General features: G+C 41.6%; 1 protein-coding gene across 1 annotated transcript in view; it reads right to left on the bottom strand.

Annotated features, from left to right (window-relative positions):
* The window catches only part of MEIS2 (Meis homeobox 2), a 680512-nt gene that overhangs the window by 645993 nt on the left and 17227 nt on the right, over positions 1 to 17292 (bottom strand). Inside the window, exon 2 of the mRNA XM_029600205.1 lies at positions 14898 to 15012. Coding sequence (XP_029456065.1) covers positions 14898 to 15012 — 115 coding nt within the window. The remainder of the gene's footprint in view (positions 1 to 14897; positions 15013 to 17292) is intronic.

The following is a 17292-nucleotide window of genomic DNA, read 5'->3' as shown; positions in this document are numbered from 1 at the left end:
GGGTTTTATGCACATAAATGGACTTTATTTGCGATAATTGACATATTAAAATGACTACTTTTATGTGTGTAACTCCTTTGAAAATTCACTCCATAGAGTTGAATTTTTAAAAGGTTTTACATACATACATGGGCTTTTGAAAATTGCTCTGATATATGCTACTTTTATGCAGTAACTCCTTTGAAAATTCACTCCATTCTGTCACAAATATTTTGTGCTTAAAATATTTGGAAGTATATTTCTAAAATAGGTACAGAAAGTATGCATTGTCTTGCATTAGAAATATATGCACGTACTTTTGAAGCACAAATCTGCACAGTTATAAAATTCTAGCATTAATCTTCACACTTCCACTTATATGCCTAAAGCCTAAACCATGGATAAGCTTTGAAAGTTGGCTAAATATTAATAAGTACTAAATTTAATGTAGTAAAAGCCATATTCACTAACGGGCTGATTTTAAATGGCCGGCGCGCATAAAAAACGGGGGTTACGCGTGTGGCCGGGTCTTGTGCACATTTTAGAAAAGAACCCAGCCGCGCGTGTAACTCCCATTATGCGCAAAAGTGCCGAGCCAAAGAAAAGGGGCGGTTTGGGGGCGGCCAGTCCAGCGGCCATTTGCCGCTGTACCGGGGAAGGGAATCCTGGTGTGTACAAGTTGCTACTGCTCCTTTGGAGCATTAAGCAATCAAATAAGAAAAAAAAAGGTAGGAGATAGGGTTTAGGGGGTGGGGAGGAGAGGGGAAAGGGAAGGAGGAGGTTAGGGTAGAGGGTAGGGAATTTCCCTCCCAGTCCAGTCCTTAATTGGAGTGGACTGGGAGGAAACTGGGGAAGGCGCAATGTGTCACCACGCAAAACTTGCACAAATCTAACCCCCCTTGCGCGTGCAGATTACAAAATCCAGCGCACATGTGCGTGCGGCCCTACGATTTTATAACATGCACACGCTGGCGTGCACATGTTATAATATCAGCAGGTCCATGTGCGCGTGCACATACTAAAATCTACCCCTAAGCATTTTCCCCATAGACACAAAATGGGAGAAAAGCCTTAGTGAATCAGGCTCTAAATTAGATATTGAGATGTACCAAAATGCGAGGCTCTAAGAAGGGCAGAATAGTCATGATATGAAGTTTGCAACAGTAGTTTAAATCTTGTTATTAAGAATAATAAGGAACTGATTCAGGGATATAGCTATAGGAAAGAATTAACTTATGTAGTTTGATAGGTAAAATGAGTGAATGGAATTTAGGGGCCTTTGCACTAGAACTTGAACTACAAAAATTATTAAAGAGTACATCACAAAAAATTGAATAGGCATGCTAAAATGCCATTTAATGGACTCTGTATTGAATTTTAGCAGGTTCATGATAAGAATTGACTCACTATTAACATGCATATGTGCCCATAAACTATAACTTCCATTTGCTACTAGTGTCTGTGAGTTAAATAGCATGAGGCTGTGACAAAAATAGTGGGGTAGTTTTTAAAAGCCCTGCGCCTATTTTGCATAGGCCGCCGGCAAGCGCATAAGTCCCGGGGCTTCGTAAAAGGGGCGGGAGGGGGCATGTCCGAGGGCGTGTTGGCAGGCTGGGGGTGTGTCCGGGGTCAGGGGGCGGTCCGGGGCGGGTCTGGGGGTGTGGCGAAGGTTCGGGGGTGGGCCAGGAGGGCGGTCCCGAGTCCCCCGGCACTGTGGCCTATGCTGGGGGATGTCGAGGCGGTGCGCACAAGTTACGCCTGCCTCACGCAGGTGTAACTTGCACAACAAAGGTAGGGGGGGATTTAGGTAGGGCTGGGGGGTGGGTTAGATAGGGGAAGGGAGGGAAAGGTGGGGGGACGCAGAACGGAGGCAGTCTGCGCGGCTCGGCACTCGCAGGCTGCCAATTTTGCGTAGCCTTGCACGCGCCAACCCTGGATTTTATAAGATACGTGCGGCTACGCGCATATCTTATAAAATCCGGTGTACTTTTGTTTGCGCCGGTTGCGCGAACAAAAGTACGCACGCGCGTACTTTTTTAAGATCTACCTCAGCATGTATAAGCTACACTGTGCACAGTCCATTTTTCCTCATGGCTCAGCCCTCTTGCTGCAAACCTGTATAAAAGTAAGTCTGGCAGACACACTCATATCCACCTCAGATAATTACCAAGGAAAAGGACTGGCAATAGACAACCATCCCCAGCATATTCATCCTATGATCAGGAGGAAAGGAAATCTGTCAGCTATGAGCCAGAAGATTATCAGTATCCAACCCTCTAGGGTAAGGTGGTGATTAGCACTGGGGACTTCCCGGTAGCTGGCATGGATGTTACACTTTTGTATGTTAATATCCAAGCTGGTACCAAGGCCACACTATGCAGGGCAAGTTTTAGCATGCCCTCAGTACAATGTATTGTATAGCATGTTACGTTCTAAGTTTTAACATGCAGGCAAATGTTTTTTCAAGTTGCATGCTAAAACTTTGCCACAAGTTTTACTGCATGTCTCATAGGGTTATAGTGCAGTTTTTAGGCTTATTGGGTGGAAGCAAAGTCTTTTAGAGAAAACCAGGGTGTGAGAAGAAAAGATTGAATAGCAGATTCCTCTTAAATGTCTTTTAAATATAACTCATGGGGCCAAATATTTTTCCTAAGGTGAATTTACAGTTTATAATTCATTCTGGCAGGATTCAACTGCAAAAATCACATTAGGGTTTGTACATGATGCTAAAATTATATTGTATAAATTAATTATATCATTAAATAAGGTAGACATATCCTCCCGGATGAGTCAAGGTGTTTTTCTTCAAGCTTTATATAAGAAACTTATTGTGAATTTAATACAAATATCTGAACATGCAAAACAGTGCTGCATATACACTATATGTGTCAACTAAAATATGGTGTATTTTAGATTTATAAACATATAAATACCCTAAATAAATAAATATGCTACACTATCATTAAATATACTTATAAATTATTCAGCAGCAATATTTAGATTCTTTTATGATCAAATATAAACCATGATAAGGAACAGGATTCCAGATACACTTTACAAGATAAAAGAAAGCACAGAGAAATTGTTTTGTTTTTTTTTTAATTTAAAAAATATAAATACCAAGAAAAAGCTTTGCTGTGTTGTTAAGCATTAAAATCAATTGACCAGGTTTGAATGAATATCCATAGGAAAAATAAGAGCAATAAAAGCAGCAATCCCAGCATTATGCCAGATGGCATCTGTCATATTCTATTTAGGGTTATTTCAAAAAGATTTCTGCACACTATGAAAACATTTCAGTAAAGAGAGGTTTTTTTTTCAAATGCTGCAGTCAAATTCCCCAGTGTAACGTGTTTAGATCATGTAGTAAACATTTGCTGATATCTTGCATATTTTTAAGAAAAACACATCCCCCCACTTTTTCTGGCACTGATAATTCAGAGAAGAGGCACACGTGTTAAAATGCAGCCAAGCTATAATCGGTGTTCCTGGGGACACAGGCATTCTTCCTCCTCTAATCCGCTTCCTGCGGCAGAAATCACAGGAATATGGAGCCTAGAACTTCTCAGATTCCTCAGATTTGTCATTTCACTTAGCTGGCAGGCAGTTCATTTGGTTAAAAAATCTTATGAATGAAATTTTTAAGTGCAGCAAAAATATTCTGGGGTTGGTGTCTCTACATGGGTTTGCTTATGCATAACATGACTGTTACCACCTACCATTTCTATAGTGCTACTAGATGTGCATCATGCTAAATAAATTTCACCCACTACAGTATGCTGGTATGATTAAAATCTCTCAAATTTACTGTTGCTGCAGGGAGATGGTGATTTTAATGATATTGAGGTCCATATTCAGTGACATTTAGTCAGATAACTCACACGTTACCTTATTATTTACCCCACTTATCTAGCTAAATTCTAAAAGGATTATTCATTTTCCATCTAAAATGTTGCTGAATAACGTCGGGGCATACTAGGGCGTTTCTTGAAGGAGTTAAGTTATCTGGCTAACTTAGCCAATTTTTAACTAACTCCAAAAGATATGTAGTTAAGTGGCACTCGTATGGTTAAAAAATAAAATTTACTGTGGTCCTATCCGCCTGATTCCCACTCTTCCCCCCCCCCCCCCCCCCACCACCACCACCACCACAAATGTCTAAAACACCTGCTGGCTGAGGCCTTCCCAAAGCCCTACAAAGGAAATCAATAAAGAAAATAATGGTGCCAGCCCTCCTTCCACCCTCCCCGGTAAATAGTAAAAACAATAATAGCCTCCTCCACACCCCTCACCCCTCACCCCAACTCCTCCACTTCCTCTCCAAGCCCTCCCACCTCAGGGCACTTCCAGGATTGCTTTGGGCAGCAGTGCTGGAAGTGTAAGCTTTCAACATAACTGTCCATTGGCTGTGCGGGACAGTTTTGCTTACAGCTTATGCTTTCAGTGCTGCTACCCAGAGCAACGCTGGAAGCACTCGAGATCACAGGGTACTGTGATCCCAGGCCTCAAAAAGGGGTTGCTATGAAGTACTGGGTGGCCTGGAAGGCAGTGTGTAAAAGTTGAGTGAGTGTGTGAGTGAGTGAGAAGGAGAGAGAGAGAGAGAGAGAGAACCTCTGTATAGAGTCAGTCTGACTATCTATATATATGTACCACTCTAGAGAGGAACTTTATATTGGGGTGGGTTTTCAGGAGGTGGGTTAGGAGGTGGGTTACAGACACATTCCGAGGTATTCATAGTAAAATTGACATCAGTAAAGAATTGTAACCCTTATAAGTGATGAAAAGGAGTAAATTTGTACAATGCAGCTAGCAGTGCAGTGTACAAATCAACTCCTCTTGTAAGACTTTTCATACTGGTGCATGTTGAGGAATGAAGTGTAAGTAGCTGAGAGAAAGGGTAGAACTACCAGAAAGTGCTCCTTGCCTGCCTTTTTAATCCTGTGGAATGTCCTTGGAAGGGAAAAGAGCCCTCTCTGAGGCTATCTTCAGAAGTGAGATTTGGAGCATCTATCTAGTACCTGCCAGAACAAGGAGAGGATTCTCGTGGGACATCAGTGAGTGTAAGTACTGTGAGGAAGAACCAGAGAGACTCTGCAATATTTCTGTGAACAGTAGAGAGCCTAGGGAAGATTCTTATGACCTATAAGTTCTGGATTTTGGAAAATAAGTTAGAAGATTATTGGACTGTGTAATTTTTGTGACTGGAAATTCTACCATTTTGTTGTAGAATCTATTTTTTGTACTGTTAAACTAGCTAGTTTTTCAAAGTAAACTCTTTTCTGTTTGGAGCATCACCTTGGTCTGGACTGTGTTTAGTTCTTGAAGGTAACTTTTGCAGTTTGGCCTTGCAGGATTTCATTCTCCCACTCCATGGAACCCAGAGACTTTATTCTCACAGCCCAAGTGAGTGACCCAGTGCTTTTCGGGGTTGGGAAGGTGGTCCCTGGTGAAGAAGGGGGGTGTTACTTTTGCAGCACATTCCCTTTTGGGAGATAATATACTTAAGGCTGAATTTTAAAAGCCCTGTGCATGCAGAATTGGGGAGATGTGCGCATGGCTGGGCTGCACGTGCACCACGCAGATTTTTAGAGGCCCGCAGACACGTGTTATCTCCCGGTACATGCATTGGAAGGGCTAAACTAAAAAGGGACAGGCTGGGAGCGGGGTATGGGCAGGGCATGGGTGGGCCGGGACAGCACCATTAAGCACTGTCCCGCTGAAGTGTGCCCCGGAATCCGACCAGCCTACGCATTCTGCTGCAGCCTTGGAGTGCAAATTAATTTTAAAACAAAAAAATGTAGGGTAGTCAGTGGAGGTTGTTGGGTAAAAGGGAGGCAGGTTAGATAGGGGGTTTATGAAGTTCCCTCCCAGTACGCTCCAGTAAAGGAGCGTACTGGGAGGAAACTGGGGAAGAGCCCTATTGCGTCGCTGCATGGATCCACCGAAATCACCCCCATAAAATCATGCAAGCTTGTGCACGCAGGTAGTGGATTTTATAACATACGCGTGTCAGCGCTTGCATGTTATAAAATCAATGTGTCCGTGTGCACGCACCAGCAACCGTGCGCACATGGACGCTTGCGCACGGGTCTAAAAATCTACCTTTTAGGGAAGAAATAAATATTTCCATTGATTCTTATATTCCACCTTAAAATCCACCTTCATGCCCTGAGGGCCTCTCCATTTTTAGACATAGCAAGAACACCTTTTGAGGAAATTGTGTCTAAATCTGTGATTTCCTATCATAGGCAAAATGATAGGAGCTAGGATTTTGTGCTTTGGTGTGATTTGCAAGTGGTGTGGTAGTTGCACTGGCTGAGTTTCACTCTGGCCAGACACTGGCAGGTCTACAAAGTGGTAGATAGCCACTAACTGGCTGAGAGAGCTGTATAAACATATTTGGCTAACTTTGGCCTAGATTCATCATTCCGCTATAAATATATAAATATGCCCTAAGGCATGCGATAACAGCCCATCACATTTTAAAGAATGACACTGTTAGCCAGATATTCAGCAGCAAGGCCATGCCACTGAATATACCCGACTATCTAAAAGGTACCCAGATAAGACTGAATATCAGCATTTATCTGGCTAACCAGATAAGTAGCCATGTCTCGGAATACCACTGTCCTACACAACAATTAGCCAGATAAATAGTTATCCAGCTAAGTGGTGGCTGCTAAAAGCAGCCGATTATTCAAACAGCACCACCTAGCCGAATAAGTTATTGGCACTATCAACCTCAAGTACACCATTCCCACACCAGTATACTATTCTATTTTTTTACCTTTCAACATGGCTTCAGCCTCCCAAGTTCACTGTGAGAGAAAAAGCAGCACTCATCGCTTTAAAAACTTATCTGAAAATTTTTCTTCAAGCATGAGAAACAAACACAAGTAAAGAAAGTATCCATCTTTAAGTATGCTTAGTTAAATATGCCAAAGAATAATAGTAGCATTTATTTATTTAAATCTTTTATATACCGGTGTTCGTATGTACATCACATCGGTTTACAGTTAACAAATAGCAAAAATGAAGAGAGAAAGGAGTAGGAGTTACATTGAACAATATAAATGGTTGCATAAAACAATGTACATGGTTGCATAAAACAATATAAAGAGAATGGTTATAACAACATTTAGTGTCATAGATAGTTAAGAATTTAGAAAAAGATATGGACTCCAACTTTCAAAACTGTGTGCAGTATACCATTTGCATGTGTAAATGCGCCCATGGAGATTTATACAACTATTTTATAAACTGTGTGACCAGAGCTGCATAATGGATAAAATGCCACATATTTCTGCCCAAAAAGGCAGAACATATGCATATTTGTAATGCAGAAACATGCATACTTTCTCTACCCATTTTATAAAATTAAGCACATATATATTATACATGTAATATTTATAACAATTCACATATAATAACCCAAAATTAGATGAAGAAGCAGGTAGTTTATAAAGTATGAGTGTACTCCACTTCTGAAAATACTTACTTGAACGTGCATTTGAAATCCCCGATACCACCACCAGTTCACCTCCTAGACCCTCCAGTACTTCACCCTGAACCTCCACTAATTCACCCAGACCTCACACCCAAAAGCCACAGACAACAGAAAAAAGTGTTATTTCAATGATGCCAGTCAATTATCAGCTGTAAAAGCATCCAGATAAGTCTGGTAAATATATGCATGTCTAGCATTTACAAAATATGCCTCTGAACTGTCCCTTTTTTTTCTGGTAGCATTTATGAGAAAGGGTATGGCAGACTCTGAAAGTTTTTAAAATAGGATAGAACCACATGCATTCTATTTCTGCCCATGTATGTTTATTTTGTGCAGGCAACTCCAACATTTGAAAGTTACCTTCATATCCTCAATATAAATTACCTCCATATACTGACTATACCTTCCTTTATCCTGAATATAAATGGGTGGATGGATTTTGGGGATTTTTATTTTTGTTTTTTAAAGCAGATAACATGTATTACATTTTAATGAAGGAATGTGAATGACTGCATTGTATTCTTCAATATAACTCATCAAAATGTTTGGTCCGTTTAGCATAACTTGTTTGCGAAGCAGAATATTTTTACACTTTCCCATATGCTCTGTTGCACTGTAAACCTTGTACTCCCATGAAAACACTCTTTCTGAATAGACTCTCCTTACCCCACTAATAATGAAATGTCTGTACAATTACTCTGCAACATGCATTACACTTTATGCCTGAAGGCTAAGAACCAAATACAAGTTTTATTTTGTAGTAATTAATTAAATATGACAATAATTTTGACAATTTGTTTTACTATATTGGGGAAATGAGTGTTTTCTGGAATATACCAGAACTTTTGGATGATGTGGACAAATGTTATGGTATCGCTTTCTCTCTTTCATCTTAGAATCCTTGGGTATGAACTGAGCTTTGAAAAGCTCTTTTGTTATCTGCGAACCTATGTATTGAAACTTATAAGAAATATGAGAATTATCTACCCCTGTATGTTCAATCGCTGAACACATTCCATGACTGAAAAAAATTGGTAGAAATAGAAAAACTATATTTTCACAGAAGAAAATTATTTCAAAAACATTGAGTAAAAATCAATAAATGCTGATTTTGTTGGCCCTAATCTTATGTTAATTTTGCCACTCTGTAATTCTGTAACATTTACCCTGGGGTATGTTGGATTCTAACTCCATAGCTAACTAGGCAATGAATCCTTCTCACAGCAAACTATCAATAGCACTGACAAATCAATAGGACTGACCAGATGATTTTTAAAAAGTATTTACCAAAACAATATCTATCCATATTATCTTTATCTGTCTATATGTATTTAATTCATTTAGGTTTATCTTTTAAACTTTATGAGAAGACAGATGCAAAAGAGACGGAAACATTTGTGTTTTTAATATACAAAATATATGTTTAGGTTCAATGTCCCACTATCAGGTTTGAAAAGCCATCCATTCACTGTTTTATTCCTTGCAGACAGAATATACTGCTCTGAGTTCAAAACTCAGAGTCTGAAATCCCCAAACTAATCAAATATCATCCTAAAACGTTTTTCAACCACACATCACATTCCTCCTCTCCCTAAAAAACTGAACGGATGGAGTTTTATGCTGTTCATTTATAACCATGCATTATTATTAGAATTTCTGAATTTAAATTAGATTATCAGTGGATAAACCCAGAAAAATCAGTGAAATCTATGCAATGAAAAGCTCCATTTTTCACCATGGCACCAAATAGTAGTGCAATATATATATAACAGGTTTCTATAATATTAAGGTGAGGTGTTGGGGAGTTATACACACATACACTGCATGCTTGTTTTGCAAAAGAAAAGGAGATATTTAGCAACTAAAGGCCACACAAGCCAGGCAAATTAGCTGGATAATAAAGCTACACACCTATTCATGTGAAATATGGCAACAATCCAATTATTCCATTGTCAGGCAGCTCTTGGCCTTCCATCTCCACTCCCATGCCTCCACCCATCTCACCTACATTAAATCAAACTGACCCAATATAACCAGACAATGTAGAATTTCATTTGGGACTTGGCCAACCTGCTAATGAATTCAGAGAGAAGAGAAAATACTCCATGTGCTGACTTAATGCCTGGTGGAGTTGGCTGATTTGGAGTCAGTAATGCTTCAAGCATTAACGCAATTACAAGAATGTAAAAAATGAAGCATCCAGCTCCTGAGCAAAGGGAAAGGTCAGTGCAAGTCTCACACGAAACAAGGATCAGAAAGAAGATCTCATCAGACCAGTAAATCACTCCTTTCTGGTCTCTCCCCTCCAAATATATTTTGAGTGGTATATATTTATTAGTAGAAACAGTTAACCTTTTTAAAGGGGTAAATAAGTATGTGGATAAGGGCAAAAAGGTCAATATAGTATAAGAGGACTGAGACTGGTGGAACAGAGAGGAAGAGAGGATCACATTTTGATGTAGGAAAGAGTGAGGTTGTTTAAGGGATTGTGGATAGGGTAGACCAAATCTGAAGATGAAGGGGAGAGAGAGGAAACAGAAAGAGAGATAGAGGGCATGGGAATGGAGGGAGCTAGAGAGGGCATTAAGGATGGGAGGATGAAGAGGGAGGGAGGGAGGAAGGGAGGAAGGACCTGAGATGACAGAAGAAAGGGACTGCAGCTAGGACAGAGGATGAGTGACAGGGAAGGAGCTTGAATTGGTGAGGGGGATGAGAGGCAGAAGAAAGTAGATGAGGGCTGAAAATGGCATGAATGCAGAGCATGGAAATGGGGGTACTAGGAAGTGGATGAAAGACAGTAGGGAAAATAGGAGACTGGGAAAGGAATGAGAACAGGGGAGAATGGGGAAGAAGTAAGAGGGGGAAGAAGAGCTGGGGGTAAGATTGGGAGATAGAATGTCGGAAGGTAAGAGAGATGAAAATAGGAAGATTGTGGGGACTGGGAAGGACAATAGGGGTAATGGAGGATGGAGATAGGTGAAAGATGGTATAAAACAGTTAAAGATGAGGATAAATGGCAAGAAAAGTAAAGGGATGGGGATGCTTGGAGAGAGATTCAGCTTGGGATGGTAGGTGGTGAGGGAATCAGAGAGAAGGCAGCAGTTGGGGAGTAAGAACAATGGAGCCAGATATCTGGAAGACTGAGAAGGATCAATGGAATGGAGAGTTAGGGAGATGAAAAGCTGGAGCAATGAAGAGGGAGAACAGGGTGAAATCTAGCTATGATTGGCAGAGAAATGAGATGAAAGAAAACGATCAATGTCATAAAGGAATGTTCCTTCCAAGGCCTCCAGTAGCCCTGTTTGGGTCTTTCCAGTTCTAAGGTCCAGCACTTGGCTGGGGCCCAGTGCTGAGGCTTAGGCCCAGACTTGACCCCAAGACCGAGGCCTAGGCCAAGTTGGTCCTGAGGCCTAGACCCCGGCTGTATGCCGGGGTTGGGGCCCTTTACTAAGGTGACCAGAAAATGCCTGGAAGGATGGGTGTGAAAGGAGGAGGATGCCTGAAGGGGAAGGAATAGGGGGAAGGGAAATAGCATTCCTAGAGGGAGGAAGAGGAAGAAGAATGGGAGAGAGTACTTAAAGGGATGGAATGTGGGAAGAAAATGCTCAGAGGGCAGGGAAGGAGAAGGTGAGGAAGAATATCTGGAAGGAGAGCGAAGAAGGAGTGAATGACTAGAGGAAGGAGAGATGGAGGATGGGAGAGGCTGCCTGGAGGGAGGTAGAAAGGAGAGAGAATGGATGAAGAGAAAAGGGAGAATGCCTGGAGGGACAGAAAAAGAGGGGGAGAAGGAGGATAGAGAGAATGCCAGGAGGGAGTAGATATTATCTGGAGGGAGGGGGAAGAATGCCTAGAGAAAGGGGGAGAAGAGGGAGAAAATGGATGTAGGAAGGGAGAAGGGGACAAAATGTCTTGAGGGAGGAGTAAGAAAAGAGGGAGAGAATGTCAGGAGGGAAAAAGAGGAAGAAAGGAAGAAAGGAGAGAAAGTATGGAGAAGGGTAGAGGGGGCACCATCATCAAGTTTTGCCCATTTGCCCTAGATCTGGCACTGACTCATTCATTAATTATTTGGAAATGGAAACAATGAATGAGGTGATCAAATTTGCAGATAAACATAAAATTATTTAAACTAATTAAAAGACAAGCAGACTGTGAGGAACTGCAGGAGGACCTGGTGAGACTGGGAAACTAGGCATCTAAATGGGAAGTGAAATTTAATGTAGACAAGTGCAAAACTGCTACACATGGGTAAACGTAATCCCAACTACTGTATATGTACATAATGCTGGGCCACATTAGGAGTTACCACTCAGGGAAAGGACTGGAGTCACTGTGGACAATACCTTTCAATTCTCAGCTCAATATCCATCAGTGGTGAGTGACACTGAGAATGTCATAATGCCTCTATAAATCCATGGTGTGACCAAACCTTGAGTACAATGTGTAGTTTTGGTCGCCCCATCTCAAAAATGATATAGTAGAGCTAGAAAAGATACATAGAAGGATAACAAAAATGATAGAGGTCTATATTCAAAAGCATTTAGCTAAATAACTAAGAAGTTATCCAGCTAAATGAAAATTTGGCCATTTATCCAGCTAAATTCTAGCCAGATAACTATTTGTCTGGCTAGAATTTAGCCAGATAAGTGAGGGGCTTTCCAGAGGTGGTCCTGAGGCATTCTGGGAGGGAGCTAAGTTAGCTGGATAAGTTATCTGACTAACTCCAATTTTCATTTAGCTGGATAACTTACCCCACCCCGTGGTGCTAATTGGCAAAGAACTTTGCCATGTGTTAGGAGCAAAGGCCTATCAGTGACATTTTTCAAAATGGCATTGACCGGGCCCCAAGGGGGCACTCCGGGCTCACTAGCCCTCTAATAGACTTCTAATAGGTAGGGACATCTAGGAGGGTGGGGGCCCTACACCACCAGGTGGAGGGGATGAGGGAAAGAGATATGGATGGGGCCTACCCTAGACCATCAGGGATTTTTTTTGGAAGGGGAGTCCAGGGTGAGGGGGAATTATTGGGCCACTGGGAGGGTCCTGATTGTCAGGGGTGGGGTGCTTTGTTAGAGGCAGGGAGTAGTTCAAGGAAAAAGGGAGACTTTAGGGTAACTGGGAGGGATGTCACCATGTAAGTTTTACAGAAATTTGTTGTTTATTTTGGGGTTTGGGGGCCGCTTCAACAGGCAGCCCGAGGTACGCAGGAGGATCTAGGGGGGGCGGGCTCTGGGGGAGGCTAAAAAATATTTTTTGGGGGGGACTTTTGGGCCACTTGGCCCTTTAAAGCAATGGCAACTCTAGCCGATTTGGGCCACCATCACACGTGTAAGCCTTGTTTTGCGGTGCAATTTTTTTTATTGCAGGTTTCTCCCAAGATGAAATATCAAGCCATGATATTGCCATGATATTTTGTAAGGGAGGGGCTGAATATCATGGGATATCCCCCCAGCGATATTTTTCCCCTCCTGTGATAAAATATCATGGCTTAGTAAATGACCCTGTTAGATTGGGAGCCCTCTAGGAACAAGGAAATACCTATAGTACCTGAATGTAATCCGCTATGAAATGCTGAAAGGCAGAATATAAATAATAAAATGTAAAAAATTTCTACGTGGTTGATAATGGTTTATGGACTTTTCCTCCGGGAACTTATCTAAACTGAAGAAAAGAGAGGAATCTGAAGTCAGCAGACAGAAATGCAAGTGAGGGATTTTTATAACATGCACGCATCCAGGAAATGACCAGTTTAACCAGTTCATCCACCAGTTTGCCTAGTCTATAGCTATGCCCTCAAGACCCCTGATTCTTTAGCCTGCACTCCACCCAGTTAACCCAGACCCTTCAGACAGTTCATATATGGCTAGAAAAAGTTTTATTCAGACTTATACCTCATCAATAGCAGAAGAAAATGTGCGCTGAAATGGACCTGGCACACGCTCATGCGTGTAGCTATACATGTGCATATCTCTTGGCCCCTCCATGGAATGCCTATTCCCCACCCCCACATTCCGCCCCTTTTTTCCCCGATGTAAGATATGTGGGCATCGGTACTTGTGTGCATATGTGGCAGATTTATAAAATAGGCGCACCCGTGTATGTGCTAGATATACATGCATCTCCCGGTTTTAGGGCATGTAGCTCTTTGAAAATTCATCTTTAAATGCCTTTGAATATGGACCTCAGGGTGTCATCTGTAAATTCACCTCACTCCCTTTGCCAGATCATTTATAAATATATTAAAAAGCACTGAACCAATACACATCCCTGGGGCACTCCAGTGTTTATCTTTCTCCTTTGAAAAAAATGGCTATTCAGGCCTCCTCACTGTTTCCTATCCTTTACCCAGTTACCAGTCCACAATAGGACATCGCCTACTATCCCATGACTTCTTAATTTCCTGATATATCTCTCATGAGGGACTTTGTCGAATGCCTTCTGAAAATCCAGATACACCATATCAACCGACTCACCCTTATTCACGTGTTTGTTAACTCCTTCAAAAAGATCTAACAGATTTGTAAGGCAAAATTTCCCTTTTCCAAACTCATGTTGGCTCTGCCCCATTAGTCTATGTCTATCCAGTTGGCCAATAATTTTGTTCTTCAGAATAGCTTCTATCATTTTGCTAGGCACCAATGTCAGACGCACCGGTCTGTAGTTTCCTAGATCACCCCTTGAGTTACTTGGGTTTGCTACTTTGGGAGTAAGCCAAACTCAGTTTGACTTTATTCATTGCTAGACTTAAATGTGGAATTCCTAGCTAAACATCAGTATTTGGAACTTGGGTGTTGATGGAAATGGAACTGAAAAGGCACAAGCAAATTTGTTCCCACCAGCCGGATCTTTTGCCTGTGGCAGGTTAGGCAGGCAGACAGGTGTTAGTTGTACATCTGAGTTCTATTGTTAACACATGTAAATAAAGTAAAAGGTACCTCCATGCCAGTGTTTCTACACCCAAGAAAAGTTACACAAGACATTTGTTTTCCAGTCAGCCATCATTGCATTTAGCACCCTCTTAAACAACTTCAGAGCTTTGCTAGGAACCCCTTTATAGTTGATATCGTCAGCTAAAGTCTTTGTTTATGGTCTAATTCAAATTATCACATCACAGCTGGATACTGTATTTGTCATAGTTATTGAACAGCACAGAAAGAGACTACCAGATAACCACAGTTATCTGGCAGTCTCTGGCAGAAACACACCATGTTTATAATAATGCTTGTGAAATAATAATAATAATAATAATGATTAATAAGCAGAGCTACATAGGTTAAGAAAAGGAAATACTGTCTCCCCAAGTTGCAGCTGTTTACACATGAGGCCCGAGGAGCTGTGTTGACTCTCAGGCAGATATACATATATAGGGAGGGTTGATGCCTCCTTTACATGCGTAGGCACTGGGACCTCTTACCTTGCTCGCTGCTGTTGTCTCCGCTCTGGGAAGCGTGGCCTCCGCTGGAGGGCCCTGGTGTGCCTGCTGAATGCGTCGAGGTGGCATCATCATGGTCTCTCCAAGATGAAGGGTTCTAGGGTTGCATTCCCCCCCCCACCCACCCCCGGCAAAGGCCAATCCAACAGTAAATAAGGAAGAAGAGAGGGGGAAATAAAAAGAAAGGGAAGGCACAGGTTAGTGTCTGTGAATTCAGCCAGCTGCAGAGCCACAGCTCTCACATCCTACAAATCTGAAAGATGTACAAGTTTCTAGCTGTAAAATAAATAAATGAAATACATGAGTGTGATCTGTCGAAAACTGGACAAAAAGGTAGAATCTGATGTTTTATACTATGTAGGGATGTGAATCGGGTGCCTGATCGTTCCCGCTTTCGGGATCATCTGGCCGCGGGAAAAAATTGTTTTCCCGCGTTTCCCCGTTTTGTTTTAGTGAAAAATCATTTTTTGGGAGTTAGCGCGCACTAACTCATGTTAGTGCGCACTAACAGAAATAGCAAAAAATAACAAAAAGAAACAAAATTAAACATTTTTTTGTTAGTGCGCGCTAACCCGAAAAACGATTTTTATGAAAAATCGGGGGTAAAATTGATCGTTTCTTTCTTTTAACCGATTTCTAACGAATTTAGAAATATCGTACGATATTTAAATTCGTTAGAAAAATGATTCACATCCCTAATACTATGGCTATTTTGTTACACCATAGTTCCTAGTCTGTTTCCATGTTGCGGCTGCTCCTTGTATGCAGATACACAGGAAACTCTGAATAGCGCAATCTTGCTGGAAGGCAGATGCTGGACAGTGCTATACCAGAAAGGCATGGTTTCAGAATGGGAACTGGCTTTTATATTTCTCAATAAATCAGTCTTTCTGACCCCGGTGGGAAATAAGCACTCCCCACCAGGCGCTGGGAGCAGAGAAACGGAAGCAATTCTAACTATTCTAATGAGTGGGATTACTGTGGTGGGATGCAAAGGACCTGGTATACAATATACCATTGCCATATATCAGAGGTTTGTATAGCAGATAGACCAGTACAAAAGATCTAGAGACAGATGTCCATAGTTCAGCTATTCAAAGATGAACTTTCAAACTGAAAGGGAATGTGTTTGTCAAATCTTTTATTTTTTTAATTACTTATTTAAAAATTCTTTTAACCCACATGTTCCGTTCAGACGTTCACAGTGGCTTACATGATATCACATATTTCTTCCAAAAATACAAGAAAATATAAATTCACAAATACCTGGAAAAAAGCAAATTTCAAAAAAGCAAAATTCCAAAAGAGCCAGCAATTCTTGAGCAAAACATACCGTGATATCTTGTGATTAAAGGGCAAAAATATGTGAAAACTCTTTTTTTGAAAACACACAAAGAGCTCCAAAATAGAAGTAAAAAAAAAAAAAATAGAAGGTATCAGAGAACAGACGTACTTCCTCATCCATGGTAAAAATTTTAAAAAGGCCACCTCTGGGTGAGATAGAACATCTCTGCCCTGATGCTTTCTTTTTTTCTCTGTTATGGAGCTGCACCATCAGCCCTGAACAGTTGCATCAGACTGGGACATTCCTGCAGGCGCAGCTCAAGATACTTTGCTACAGTGATGCTTAATTTCACCAAGTAACTTCTTTTTCATATTGCATGTATCTGACATATACAAATCTATAGTAATAATCAAATAGCTCTTCTGAAACAGACTGCAGAGATGTCACAGAAGTTTCTAAAGTGTTGTATATATACAAGTTTGAACAGCCAACAACTTCGCTGACCACTGTAATCAACTAGGATTTCCATAAAATTATGGGTGCATGGAAATTTTGTTGACATCTGTCCACATGGATAAAGCAGAATAATGTCAAACACCAGGACAGAATGCATGGCCAGGGCAGACAAAGTGAGCCAGAACTCATCTGGACATGACATCCATGAATGAACTTTTATCAAACAGCTCTTAATGGCTCTTCATTTAGGGGTAGATTTTCAGACGAGCGCGAATAGCCTACTTTTGTTTGCGCTCCAGGCACAAACAAAAGTACGCTGGATTTTAGTAGATACGCGCGTATCGGCTAAAATCCTGGATCGGCGCGCGCAAGGCTATCGATTTCGTATAGCCTGCGCGCGCCGAGCCGCGCAGCCTACCCCCGTTCCCTCCTAGGCCGCTCTGAAATCGGAGCGGCCTAGAAGGGAACTTTCCTTTGCCCTCCCCTCACCTTCCCCTCCCTTCCCCTACCTAACCCACCCGCCCGGCCCTGTCTAAACCCCCATCCTACCTTTGTCGGGGGATTTACGCCTCCCTCTGGGAGGCGTAAATCCCCGCGCGCGAGTGGGACTCCTGCGCGCCGGGCCGCGACCTGGGG

This window comes from Rhinatrema bivittatum, chromosome 4, assembly GCF_901001135.1.
Source record: "Rhinatrema bivittatum chromosome 4, aRhiBiv1.1, whole genome shotgun sequence".
NCBI classification, from domain to species: Eukaryota; Metazoa; Chordata; class Amphibia; order Gymnophiona; family Rhinatrematidae; genus Rhinatrema; species Rhinatrema bivittatum.
The sequence above is the reverse complement of the archived record's forward strand: the minus strand, read 5'-3'. Positions and strand labels throughout refer to the sequence as shown.